This window comes from Nipponia nippon, unplaced genomic scaffold (genome assembly GCF_047370975.1).
Source record: "Nipponia nippon isolate SJK-2023a ecotype South Korea unplaced genomic scaffold, ASM4737097v1 scaffold_5, whole genome shotgun sequence".
Taxonomy (NCBI): Eukaryota; Metazoa; Chordata; class Aves; order Pelecaniformes; family Threskiornithidae; genus Nipponia; species Nipponia nippon.
The window spans coordinates 70,778,868-70,792,578 of record NW_028262369.1 but is presented as its reverse complement, the minus strand read 5'-3'; the positions used below and the strand labels follow the sequence as shown (position 1 = coordinate 70,792,578).

General features: G+C 37.9%; 1 protein-coding gene across 2 annotated transcripts in view; it reads right to left on the bottom strand.

The window, feature by feature from the left end:
* Nucleotides 1–13,711, bottom strand: part of FAM117B (family with sequence similarity 117 member B) — a 30,225-nt gene continuing 16,514 nt past the window's right edge. For both annotated transcript variants that reach the window (XM_087733969.1, XM_087733970.1), the window contains exons 5-8: nucleotides 10,474–10,617; nucleotides 9,184–9,409; nucleotides 8,217–8,337; nucleotides 1–5,918 (exon numbers count right to left, since the gene is read on the bottom strand). In XM_087733969.1, the coding sequence (XP_087590095.1) occupies nucleotides 5,600–5,918; nucleotides 8,217–8,337; nucleotides 9,184–9,409; nucleotides 10,474–10,617 (810 nt within the window). In that variant the 3' untranslated portion in view covers nucleotides 1–5,599. The remainder of the gene's footprint in view (nucleotides 5,919–8,216; nucleotides 8,338–9,183; nucleotides 9,410–10,473; nucleotides 10,618–13,711) is intronic.

Sequence of the window (13,711 nt, the reverse complement as noted above, 5' to 3'; positions counted from 1 at the left end):
TTCCGCTATTGCAGTTTGTAAAATTTTCACTGTTTTCAGTAAAAACAGTTCACAAGTCAGAACTCAAGATTCAAAATAACATTGTGCAAAATAGTACTGGCATAACTACACACAGCAAAGAGACTAGTGTAAATCAAGAATTCCATTGAAATTAGTTGAGCTGCTCCAGTTTTACACCAGTGTACATCACCTCAGAATAGGCCCTTTTTGCAGAACATCCCTGGAATTCCTCTGGCTTACAAAAATCGCCTTACATGCAACAAGTAACCTATCAATACAACATACGCAAGAACACCTCCACGAGTTATCACAGTGTAACAGAGGAAAACATATCAGCCAATTTCATACAAAGGCAAATCTAATGGCAGTTTTGGACACCCCTTGACTGCTACCCTCAAAAATTGCACATATCAATAAATGAAATAATTTAGAATAAAGCCAAGCAATATTCTTCTTTAACTATCAGTACATTGACAATTAGGGTGGATGAGGTGTCCAGAAAGGTTTTTCATTTTTTTAGCTTACTAGATTTTCCAGGAGAGAGTTGTTTCAGAAGGAATTTGTGTAAGAAATGTTAACTTGCAGTGTTATCAGGCCAGGTCCTCTTCTGCAATTCAGATAGACCTGTCAACACTGCAGAAGTCTCTGTAGTCAAATCCAAATCCCAATGAAGAACTATTAAGCAAAGACCATACCTTAAGTATTTACTGATGACATGCAATGAAATCAAGCAAGCAGTGACAGGACTCCATTTACATTTGGAGCATTCAGAAAGAGACTGTTGCAGTTCAGTTGGGGTACAGGACTGGCATTTCACAAAACACTTGTGAATAGTTAACATTCTCTCCCCACTTGACGACGCACAAAGTAACAGTTTCAAAACAATGCATCTAGGTCATTCTTTGTATAAACAAAATGCTAAGAGCAGAACTGATTTTCAGAGTTGCTGAACACTCACAAACCCATGTCAAGAAAACATACAGGTACATCTTGCAATAAGTGGTCATTTTGTTTTCCTGAATACCCAGGTTTAGAAAAACAATTCCATAAGAACTCTTTGATCATCATGAAACCAATCCTTCCACAGAGCTTTTCACCTCCCTAGGTTAGGAAAGGCCTACCTTCTATTACCTTTTCTAAGAGCTAACATTTTTGGTTTAACACATGCCAACCTGGTTTGGGTCTAAGCCGTAAGGACATCTTTAGGCTATGACATTTGATGAAAGGCACACACGTAAACTACAGAATTATATGGAGAAAGTACAGTCCTGACATACCTCAAGCGTTTGGATGCTTTTATATCAAGGGTCTTTTTTGCAGGTTATATTCATTTCATGAGAACAAGTAAGAATGACACACAAGCTTTGCTTTGGACATACATGTAAGTGCGCATCAGCTCTGGATGAGAACAGGTCTGCAAGTCTGTCCATAAAAAAAAAAATATCTTACAAATACCAGTCCAACCGTAAAGATAAAGCAGCAGACCTATGGAGACTGTACGTGTGCGTGCACACGATGAGTCAAATGGAAATCAAGATACCTAAGAAGTCACCTGCAGCACTGATCTTTGTAACTGCAAGTCTCTGGTGACTTTCTATGCATTCTCCTTCGCCCTTTCAGTGTCACAGAGAAGCTGTCAGGTACTTGGCAAGGAAACATTCAGCAAGGAAACATGAACGTCACTGGCAGTAAGTTACTGTGAACACATCAGTTAGCATTTCGGAGATGGCAGGGAGAGAACAGATAATACTTCAGCAAGGAATTATTGCTGTACCGCTGAATTCTATTCAACTCGGTAAGCGACAGGCAGTTAGGCCTGAGGCAGAAGAAAGGTTAATGGATGTAACTTTGTTTTTTTCTTCCCAAAAGGCTCAGCTTCAGTGTTTTCCAACAGTCTCAGATTCTGAATTCCATTAAATTGTATTTTAGAGCAAACCAAAAAATAGCCCTGAGACTAAACATACTTTTTAAGAGCTGCTATTGCTTCATGTAGATCAAATACAGCAATCATTTACTTACACAGTATACAATATTTAATTTTAATTCCCTTTTTTCCGCACTTGGGATATGTATGTGCAACCAAGAATTTCTTTCCATGATATACGTACTCAAGCATTATCTGTTACTTTCCCAAGTACTTAAATTTGTTGCTACAGGATTATGGCACCAAGCAAGGAAAGAATAGCTGAAGCAGGTCAAACTTTAACAAAGAAGTCCTCTTCCCTTGTGCCTTGAGTTTTTAAAAAAAGGATTCCAATAGTCATAGCTGCCACCACGGACCTTCATTACAACAATGACCTCCTTCTTTGTGACTTACGTAGAATTTACAACTGGAGGAACACCATTTAGTATATCTCAAAATCAACTGTCAGTGTTACCGAACACTGCCACCAGCCCTTAAGTGTAAAATACCAAGAAAACAAGAGTATCAAGTGTGTCAAGTTGTGCATAAAAATAGACCTTTAATTTTTCTTCAGCTACAAAGTAAGCAATCAAGGAACTCACTAGGTCTATGCATAGTTAGGATTTAAAGTATGCCAAAAGAACTTGAACTCTTTCAGTAAAACTGTGCTTAAGTAATGCATGGATCAACCACCCAAAAAATGGAATATCCCACTCTATACATAAAAGAATTTTTAAAAAGCTCCATGCACTCTCAAAGCTATTTTGAAATTGATTTAAATACTTTTTCTAACAGCTCTGCTATGGCACAAGACAGCACATTAAAAGTTTAAGGCTAATTTTTGTATGCACACATGTAAAAGCTGGTCTCGGAACAAGAGCTGTCATATTTTCTTAATTCTGAGTCTTTAGAGTGGATTCAGAATAAAGTAGAGCTGCCACGGCAATAGTAGAGTTGTCCTGCATATAAAAAAGACTGAATGTTGTCCTGAATGCAGTTTGTTTTTATAAAAAGCAAAAACGTCACACATTTACATTTGGTTTTTATCAGAGCAGCTCACTAATTTGTACAGTACATTGTCCAATAACATACAATGTAAACTACCAAAGAGATGCTCAGGTACTACAACAACAGGTGCAAAAGAAAGTCCTAGGGTAAGAAAGCCCACTGCTATTTGGGAGAGTCACTTTGCGATGAAAACAAACACCAGAATGTGGTTTTGGTGAAGTCAGTTAAGTCTCAAGGCTGTAATAACGGCTATTTGTTAACTTTAGCCCTTTGGTTCTTAACCATTCAGTTAAGATCTCCTGATAAAGCACTAGGCAGTTTGGCATTGATGAAGAAGCTCTTTACATGCTACTCTTACAGAAATAGAAAACAGACTTACAAGCACTTCCTTCACCTGAAGGACCTGATCTTCCACAAATCCAGTCATACCAGGTTTAAACAAACCTATCTAAAGCAGTAAATTTTAGACTTTGAATTGCACTGTAACTGTTTCAGAAGAAACTAATTAAAATCCACAAAACCTAGAAAAGAATTATCAACTGGCCAAATTACACAAATTTGATGCACAAAACCGCTTATTTTAAAACTCTGTCCCTCAACAACTTCTTCAGTGTAAATCAGAGCTGTTACTACAAAACAGAGTTCTTCAGTCCCATCTGCATAATCCTATCTATTTTGATGGGAAGAAAGATAGTAAACCAAATTCTGCTTGTTTGCTAATTTAACAGGTCTAATATTTTAATACTTCCTGGTACATTTTTCATTTGCTGAATTTTTGCATAGTGTTTTAAGAAGGGGTTCACTACACTATGAACACAGGACTTGCGCATGCTAGTGTGATTTACACCTACTTGCTGAGTAAAGTACATTGCTATCATATTTATTTAGGTAGGATTTAAAGGAATAGTAAATGTGCATCAAAACTATGACTATTATCTGCACAGGTATGCAGGGCTGGTTTTCTTCTCCCAAGCGAAATGTTTGCAACCAAATTTAGCATATTAAGCACTGAACAAAATTGTTATATTTGCAGTATCATCTTTAAATAGATGCAGTTATGAGGGGACCTGAGTATGTAACTGATCCATGGAAGCTATGTATATGCAAGCCAGTGAGAACCGCTCATGTGTAACAGACCAATATTCAGACCCAGAGACTGTTCATGATGACACTTACTTTGAAATTACTAAATCTAACTCTGTAAAAGAGGTACAAGGTTAACTTGCTTTATAAGTTGATATGACACTGGTATTCAGGTCACTGCAGTTTTTTGCATATCTATATTGTATTTACTCAAACCCAAGTAATGCACTCCAGGAACACATAAGAAACCTCACTGAAGTTCCTGAACAGTTTCCGTTTGCAATTGCCTTCCCCCCCCATTTTTACCTTTTATTATAATTTCAAAGGAACCATAAACTGCTGCATCTCAGGACAGACCAGGTATCAAAAAATCCTCTGTTTTACATGCCAGCCTAAGTTGCTAGTCAAAAAGGGAGAACGTATCTGCTGCTGTAAACTTCTGTGTAACAGATACCATGCCTGACAAACCATCACCTTCAACAGACACACAAAACACCACTATGACAAAAGGGAGGAAATCATGCACAGATATTTCAGTATTATGTGGCCAGGGTCTATAATACAGTGATGAGTCACATCAGAGCAAATTTGTGCCAAGAGTGATTAATGATTCAGGCTGACTAACTCCATAAGTAGCCAAGCAAGCCAGTAAGAGGCAAGTAGCGTATTTTCTGGAAGAAAGAATACCAAGTAAGAGGATAACATGTTTTTTTTCCACCCCTGCACAAAAATCCTATGGACAAATAGAACAATACTGGGGCAAGTGCTTTAAAATGCAGTTTTCCAGCCAATAAACCAACACTGGTGGGAATTCTGTGAAGGAAGGAGTTTTAAGAATGTGACTTACCTGAAGCACAAACTTCTGATATCAAAAAATTGTACACTATATACTAACACTGCTTTTGGATACTCTTCTGTTTTAAAAGTTTCAAATGTATTAACTTGTCTTATTTTGTTTAGGGCTGAGGCTGTTCAGCAAGGTCACATAATTTGAGACTGCTGAAATACTTCAGCAATCATTTGGTCCCAGCAGCTGTAAAACAGCCGAGTAAAAAAGAATCTTCCCTAAAAAAAAAAAGGGGGGGGGGGGGGATCATCACCGGGAAAGTATCTTCTAAACACCATCTGCTATGCACCAGAAAAGGCAAATTTTTGTTACAAAATACACATTTTCATACAAAAGACATCTTGCAAAACCATCCAATTGCCCCTCCCTCTGCAGATTACAATGGTAAATGGGATCAGCTGGTTGGTCTTGAGATTTTTGTTTTAATGGGAAAAAAGTCAAAGGACACACAGCATTACAACAACTGGTCCTTTAAATGGCAAAGGATTATGACAGTCTTTGTTTTCACCAGTGTTTAAAAAAGCAGGAGAGGAACAGAACCGGAGTCTTCATAAGCAGAAAGTGCAACAGAGTATCAGCTGCTGCATCCTCCTGAACTTCTCAATGTGCTACCAAACTGTCATTTACACAAACAGTTCAATTATGACAGTGCCGTAACTTGTTAAAACAATGCAAATAGTGTGATCAGAAAAGTCCAGTCAACTGGTTCCAATTTTTTCCCAGTAGTTGCCCAGAAAAAATGTCAAGACAATCTAAATCTATCCTTCTGCTTCCTCAATATGTCCCGATTGCTGGAGTATAGAGGTCTGTGGTATTACTGTACTTGTTCCACGAGAGATCCTGTCTTGATCTGTGTTTGTAGACAAGGAGGCCATAGAAATGGGCTGTAACAAACTGGGTGTCATGCCAGAGGAGACAGTCAGGCTGTGTGTAGTGCCCTTAAGTGTGAGATCCTGTGTGGGAAGAAGTGGTTTGAGGATGCTGACAAGACAGAAAGCAGAGCCACTTTTAGGAATGAAATTCACTTTGTTCTTGTCAGGGCAGTAGAAGGGTGGAATTTCATGCAATGGCTTTGGCCTAGAAATAAAATACACGCAATAGTTTTAAAATTACATGGAACAATCAAATTCTATCAATGGCAGGTATATATTGCTGAACACACCACTAGAGATAAGTTGAGGTTTAAACTTGAACTATTTCAGCTACTCAATAATGCCTTAATGACACTCGCACCACACAGCAAATGGCAAGATGGTTTTAAGGGCTTGTTGGCATATACTACAAGATAAACAGCATGTTCTTAGGACAGGCTGTCTCCAAATCCAAGGAAGATATTAACTTCATGTTGCAGATCACAAACCCTGTCCATGAATTGGCATATCCAATACGAGAGAATGTATTCTCAGTCATGTTCTCCAGAAACTTTCACAACCCAACAAGTTCTGCCCCACACACAGACACTCTTTATACAGCAAATCTTGTGAAAGAAAGCTGGCATAGCAATGTTCCTAATATTGCATATCTTAGAGATGTTCATGATCATAGGGGGACCCCCTTTTCTAGACTTTTGCCTCCTTCACATGTTCACCTGAGTGTGACCTGAATCTCTTATTGTCTCTTATTATTATTGAATCTCATCTTAACTAAGATGAGCACATCTTAGTTAAAAACTCAATGCAGAGAGTAAAATGTAGTATTCCCAAAGTGGCATTCATGATCAAGTACCTAGAACCTGGGAAGGAAGTGAGGAACATGCATTTAGATCCTGACTTCCAGTTTTGCCATCTCAGCATATAATTCAACCAACTCAGAGACATGCTTTATGAAAGACAGAGCTGGAAGGGAAATTGTGGATAGCACAGGAATGCCTTCTGTGTCTATCTCTAACCCTGCAATGTAAATCTACTAAGCTAGTCTAACTCTACTTTAAGACAAAACTATGGGAATCTGTTCCAAAGCCTCTCTTCCCTGCTGGAAAATAACCATCAGAAATTTATACTCTTTTTTTCTTGTTGCTAGCATTGTCCTTTAGCCTGTAACCTCCCCCCCTCTTCCATGTGTTTGCAAGACAGCCATATGCACTTCTGTCTTCATTCTACTAGGCCAAGCAAGCCAAACTTTCAGTATACTCTTCTAGGAGATACTCTACTCTGAAAAGTAATTCTGTTAATGAAATACGATATGTTTCCATGTTAGCTGATTCTCCAAGTGTCCAGAAAATTCAGCCCCATTTATAAATTTTTTCCCCAAATGAAAATCCTGTAAACTTCAACTAGAAATAACGTTAAACAAAGATTGAGCTTTAAATAATTACACTCATGAATTCCATGTACGTGTGGAATGCAAGTACCAGATGTGAGAAAGATTTTTGCATGAGACTGCAGTATCTAAGAACTATCATAGCTAGGTAAAAACTTCTGTAGAAGCCTGTTTCACCCTACAGCAGAACAGTCCTACAGCTATGCAGCAAGTACATCTGAAAAGAAATGCAAATACAAATCAGATCACAATAGAATATGTTCTTGGAGCAAGTGAAGACTATCTAATCTGTTGGCAACATAGCTTACACACTCTAAAATAGAGACAGGTAACTTAAGTTACTGTAACCCTTTCCACATTGCTATGGAGAGGCCATAGAGACCTCTCAAAATCCATTTGCAGAGATCAGAGATGGAAAATACACAAAGGCAGCTATGATTTTTTTTAATTACTACTTATACTAGATGGCATTGTTGAGATAATATAGGCATAAGAGAATTATAACCAAATTATACTCCTTGTGTGATGAAACTTCTAACTATAGGTTCACCCAGGTGACATAAGGGTGTAAAAACTCCACTGAAAATAATAGTAAAACATAAAACCCCCAGAATATTCCCAAATGACAAAAGTTGGCTTTTTCAGAATAACCAAAGCATCAGATACTCAGGGTCAAATTCACTCCTCTGTCACTGGAAGTTTCACAACTACGTAGATGTAGCTGAAAAGAATATGGTCTTCAGAGTCTAGATTACTGGATGTGCCTTTCAAGCTGTGACATATATTAGCTGATGCACCTGCACTACAGCTTCTTATTACATCTCTCTACCTGATTATTTGAGTTGCTCCCCCACTATCTGCTAGGTAAGGGACAGTCCTCTCAAGTTATGCTGGTTTTAAAAAAAAAGTCTCTCAAGATTTTGATTTTAACACAAAATTCCAGCAATAAAATATATACATATATACCAGTATATAGTCACACAAAACAAGAGAGATCAGGCTGTTAGCATGGTTTTAGCAACTGGACTAATAATGTTGATCTGACACAAAATCAGTAAATCAATTGGTAACCCTGAATGTTGAATGTTATTTCTTATATAGTAAAGATCAACTTACAAGCTTTCCTCAAAGACTTTCACCTTTTCACAGCCCTCTGGAGGTTCACGCTTGAACATGTAGCTGTTGTTGGGTTTTGGTGAGGTAGCATATTTTGGCAAGGGAGAATTATTCCCATTCTCTGCAGGAACAGAGTATCTCGTTACTTAAATGTGTCACGCTATTAAAAAAAACCAATAACTATCTTTAAATGCCCCCCAAATTGAAACCCACTTCATTACCAATGTTATAAAATTAAGAAACATTTTCATTCACCTCCTAGTCTTTATCTGCAAATAAGCTTTCTTATCTCCATCTCTTTCCTCCTTTCTATTTCTCCTTATATCATTTTCAGGCTCCTCTACAATCTCTGTTCATTCCTGGACACTTTCAGTTTGTAACTGCAAACCTGAATCTATGGTCCTGTGCTGTCACCACCTAGCCAAAAGAAGCGGCCAGAAGCCATATTCCTTAAAAACCAGAACAGGTTTATGTTGAAGTATAAAATTCTCCTTGTATATCTTAGAAGATTTCTGGTAAAAAAAGAATAATTAAAAAATCCCAAACAGTTAAACTTTTTCGTGTGCATGTATGAAATGCTAGAAGGTTGCCCATTTTGTCCGAGATCATAAAAAACACCTCACACAAGCAACAGGACTAGCCTACTTTGCTGTTCCACTTGTCGCTGTACGCTCGTTTTTTCAACTTCCTTAAAGTACTTGACGAATATATTATTTAAAAACAAAAACTTGTTTGGGAAGCACATTCCTCAGTCACATCTATCCAGCTTCAATTACAGAGCACTAGATATGTGTGCGCACACAGTATTTGGAGCAATTTGGAAAAAAACAGATCACTTACAAAGAAAAAAAGGTTCTACCATTTCTCCATGGATGTGGGAAACAAACCCCTCTCTTTTACTGCATGTTCATACACACAGCAACGAGTTAAAGTTTAGCATTGTTGAACTTTTAAAGCTACACAGTACCTTTATCTCTGGAATCAGCAAGAAGATCATCTGCAGAACATGGACTTTCTTCACTGCCTTCATTAGAGATGGTAAGAAATGAGGTTGGAGATACTGACTGGGAGCGGCTGCTGTTGTTACTACCCCTGTCTGCTCCACCAGGTGTCTGGGTATCAATGCTGCGAGTACTACTACTACGCTGAACCAATGGAGGTGGTGCACGGTGCCCGTCTGGAATATCTTGAGGCTGTTAAAAATAAAAGGTATCGGATGGCTGCTCTTGTCTGGTTAGCAATTTCTTTAAATCTAGTAATGCTGAGGGGTTTTTCGGGTTTCATAAAACTGTTTGAAGTAGAAAATTTTATTTATTACGCAAGACTCCAACAGAGAATAAAATAAGTCAGGTTCGGAAACCAAGGACAACATTTTCCAAGATTTCACAGAATCACAGAATTGCTGAGGTTGGAAGGGACCTCTTGAGATCAATTAGTCCAACACCCCTGCTCAAGCAGAGTCTGCTAGAGCAGTCTGTCCAGGACTGTGTCCAGCCAAGTTTTGAGTATCTCCACAGACAGTGATTCCACAGCCTCTCTGGACAACTTGCTCCAGTTTTGAGCACCCTCACACATTTGACAAAAGAAAGGTGTTTTTCTTGTGTTCAGATTGAATTTAATGTTTTTTAATTTATGCCCACTGCCTCTTGCCCTGTCATTGGGCACTACTGAGAAGAATCCGGGTCCCTCTTCTTCATTCCTGCACATCAGATATTTATACACATTGATAAGATCCCCCTGAGCTTTCTCTTCTCAAGGCTGAACAGTCCCAGCTCTCTCAGCCTCTCCTCACATGAAAGATGTCCCAGTCCCTTAATCATCTTTGTGGCCTGTATTTCTGACACTTTATTACTAAATTTACCTCTAAAAATACCTAAAAATAAAATGAAAGTTAAAAATGGGCAAGTTATGCTTCACCTGGGGTGGGGACAGTTCAGCATGGGCAGAGAAGAAAAAGTTACTATAGAAACTCTCAAAACAGACCTTTTGTCTTTTCCTCTGTTTTATGGAGATTTCTTATTTTATTGGTAAACTAACTACCTCACAGTAATCACAGAGGAAAAGGTTCAGATTCAAGCTTTAACTCTTTCCTTCTTTTGGCTTTCCAAGAGACTTTTCAACTACCTTTAATAAAGAAAGCAAAATTAATTCCAGACAAATTTAATTCAAAAACTGTGCAAAATAAGACTTATGACTTAAAAACCTCAAAGCAAAACCAAAACAATTACAGAAAACAATCATGGTTGCAGATACATACAACAAGCTGTTCCTCTTTGTCTCCCGTCTCCTTAATTATTATCTCAATCTCCTGATTCAGTCCTTCTACACTGTTTCGGAATCGTGATCCTGTTGATTTGGTAATAGGTATCACAGGAACAAGAGCACTCTTCGGGATGGGAGCCTGAAGAACCAGAGACAGTGAGAAACCAATGTAGATTTACTTACAAAACACAGTTACTATTTCTACTCAAAAGTGAACCTTTAAACAAAACACATCTACAGCTCAATATCAAGGATTTGCATGAATGTGCCATAGTGGCTGTGTTAAAATGGATGCCTTAAATGAATACACAGACATCCTGAATTTTGTTTCAAATCTGATTTCTAGCAGAAAAAGCTTTCAATAATCTAGTCTCAAAATTTCCCTTGATATGGTCTGCCTCCAGCTCAACACTGCTTTACAAGCAAAAATTTAACAGTAAATATTTAAACGTCAGTAATTTTGAAGCCTTTAAAATACATTCACGTTCCTTCTGAAGTGAGCTGTACCACAATTTCACTTCCTTCACTGTTGGATTTACCACTTGTAATTTCATTAAAATTGTATTTTAACGGAAGTCTGTTGTCACCGACAATAACATGACACATGCAGAAGGAAAATTATTCCACACGTGCAAGATTGCACCATGCTAGAAATGAAGACCAACACAGTAACTATATTAAGCCAGAATAAAAGGTAGACAAGACAATTTAGGAAGACTTCCACAGAAAGAATAAAATCCCAAACCCAAATGTTAATACATAGTTGCTTCAGAATGAAGATTAACATTTTAAAAATCCAGTGTTTCAGAGTATGCATGAAAACTCCATTCTGAGAAAACATGTTACTGAAGTTTTCCAAAGCCCCTTTTGGTACACCACAACTTTGAGATTTCCCATCCTCTCCATTAGCATCCTCCCCCCTGTTAAAAAATCATGCTACCAGAACATCAGAAGATTCTGCCCTAAACTTCAACACAGACTCTTGGTGATTATGCAGGGGACTACTACAGATATTGGAATGCTTCCTGCAAACATTTATTTCAACTCAAACAACAGCATGACACTTAAAGTCACAGTAGCATTCCTATGTAAAATTCCTAGACTTTGTGGCCTAGTGTGCTGTGATTGAGAACATCTCCTCTACTGACTGAAGGATGGTAGCATTCTCACCTGGTGTTCAGAGCGGCTCATTTGTGTTGGTTTTTGGGTTTTTTCTTTGTTTTTTTGTTTTTTTTTCTTTTTCTTCCAAGTAACAAGACTGCGCATAGAGAGACACTAAAGCATTGTGACTTTGCATGTAAATTCTCAAAAACCACACAAAATTTGTCTGGCAGAAAAACTACCTTAGTAACATTAATGTAAATAAGAGAATTCTAAGTGCAGATCATAATGCAGACTTAGTCTAACAATCACAAATCTCTAAGGTGGCAAAACTTATGAATTATATTGGTTTTGCTTTACGGAATGACACATTGGGATAGCTATAAAAAAAAAAAAAAGAGACTTGCACAAGGACTACAAAAGCTTCTGTTCAGGAAATGCTTGTGACTGTTTATGTCAACAAAACCTAAACATTCTCATAAAGGCCAAACTTGGAAAGACTTTCAAAAGTCTTGCCTGAAAATGAAAAAGAGAAGACAGAAACCCCTGGAAAAGAGCACAAAGAAGTCTGAGAAAGCAACCCTGATAATTTCGTTCCAAACAAGGCCTTGGATCAACAATCCAGTAAACTAATCCAGGTCAATATCCAGTCATAATACAGGTATACCAGCACAAGTGTAGGCACTAACAAAGACTGTTTATGCACCCAGTTATTAAATATATACATTCCTAGGACAAACTGTACGTGTTAAAAAGTAGAAAGCAGAATGCAAGTATGCTTGTCTAAGATTTCAGCAGCCATTAGAAAAACATGGGAATTCTCTATCTTTTAAATATGATAGCCTACCACAGAAATTCTTAGAATCATAGTAGAAAAGCACGAGTTGCTTCAATAGAGTTCGTTATGGTTCAGTACAGCATGCTTCACTTCCAAGAGAAGTAATATTCTGTACATGACTGAGGATGACTTGTTAACCCGGAGTGCCAGAGAGTGGAAAGGGAAGCAGGTACCGTTACAGGGGTGGAACAACTACCCCGAAAACAAGAAACTTCATATTAGAAATACTGCCTTCACAGACATCTGCATGGAGCTGGCCCCTGACATACAGGAATAAGCTACCAACCTTTGACTGCTCATCTGCATATTTGGGAACTCACAAAACAAAGGAAGGTGCCAAACATAGGATAATAATTACAGTGCCCGCATAATAACACACTGTCAGAGAGCTTTAGTGCTTAGTTAGTATCCTGAAATTTACAGGTATGGCATGAGATATGAAATATGGGTGATGACAAATCTAAATTGTTCATAGGCATTTTAGAAAAATGCTCTAAGCTCTTCCAATCTTTCAACAAGCCACAGAACTTTAAATAGAATCCAAGGTCTTTTGATGCTTTTGGATATTAACAGCAAACCGTCTCAAGGTTGAATGCACCACTCTAAAAATGAAATGTTCTACCTATATAAGGTAAGAGTGACACAAACATATGCTTCCCAGGAAAGTGAAAGGAGGGAGCTCGATGGTTCATAGTGACAAGTAGCAGCATAACATCAGCCAAGCACACTGAGGAAAAAAAGATTATTTTGAAAGACCTAATCCATTTATTCTTCCATCTGGCTTCAGTTCTGGCCTCAATTCTAGTTTCTCCACTACATTAACACTGAGAATAAAGGAAGATCCCATTGGTTCAACTCCTGTTTACAGATTTAGTACCATGCAATTAATTAAAAAATCCAACATTCTCAGAACCATCCTGAGATCACCTGAGGAGGCTATGATCTTTCTGCAAAGCCCTTTTCCTGTAAAGAGAGGCAGACTGGAACAATTCTGGCATCATGAAAAAACAACCAAAACCCATTCAATTGCTCTGGAAAAAAAATATGTAGTCAGCAGCAAGGACTTGATCAAGTTCCTCACCAACTATTTCCTGATTCTGAGTAGAGGGACAGAAATAGCTAAGAAGTTTATTCCACAGAGACTGTGTGGATTTCTTTCTTCAAACAAAAATCATAGAAGAAGCAAGCACAACTAAACAAGCAGTTGAAGGCTAAGGTGGTAAGACCCAGTGTAAAAATTCTGGTAAAACTCAAGAATTGTGGCAAAGCTTAAGTGCTTATTAGTAGGGAAGAA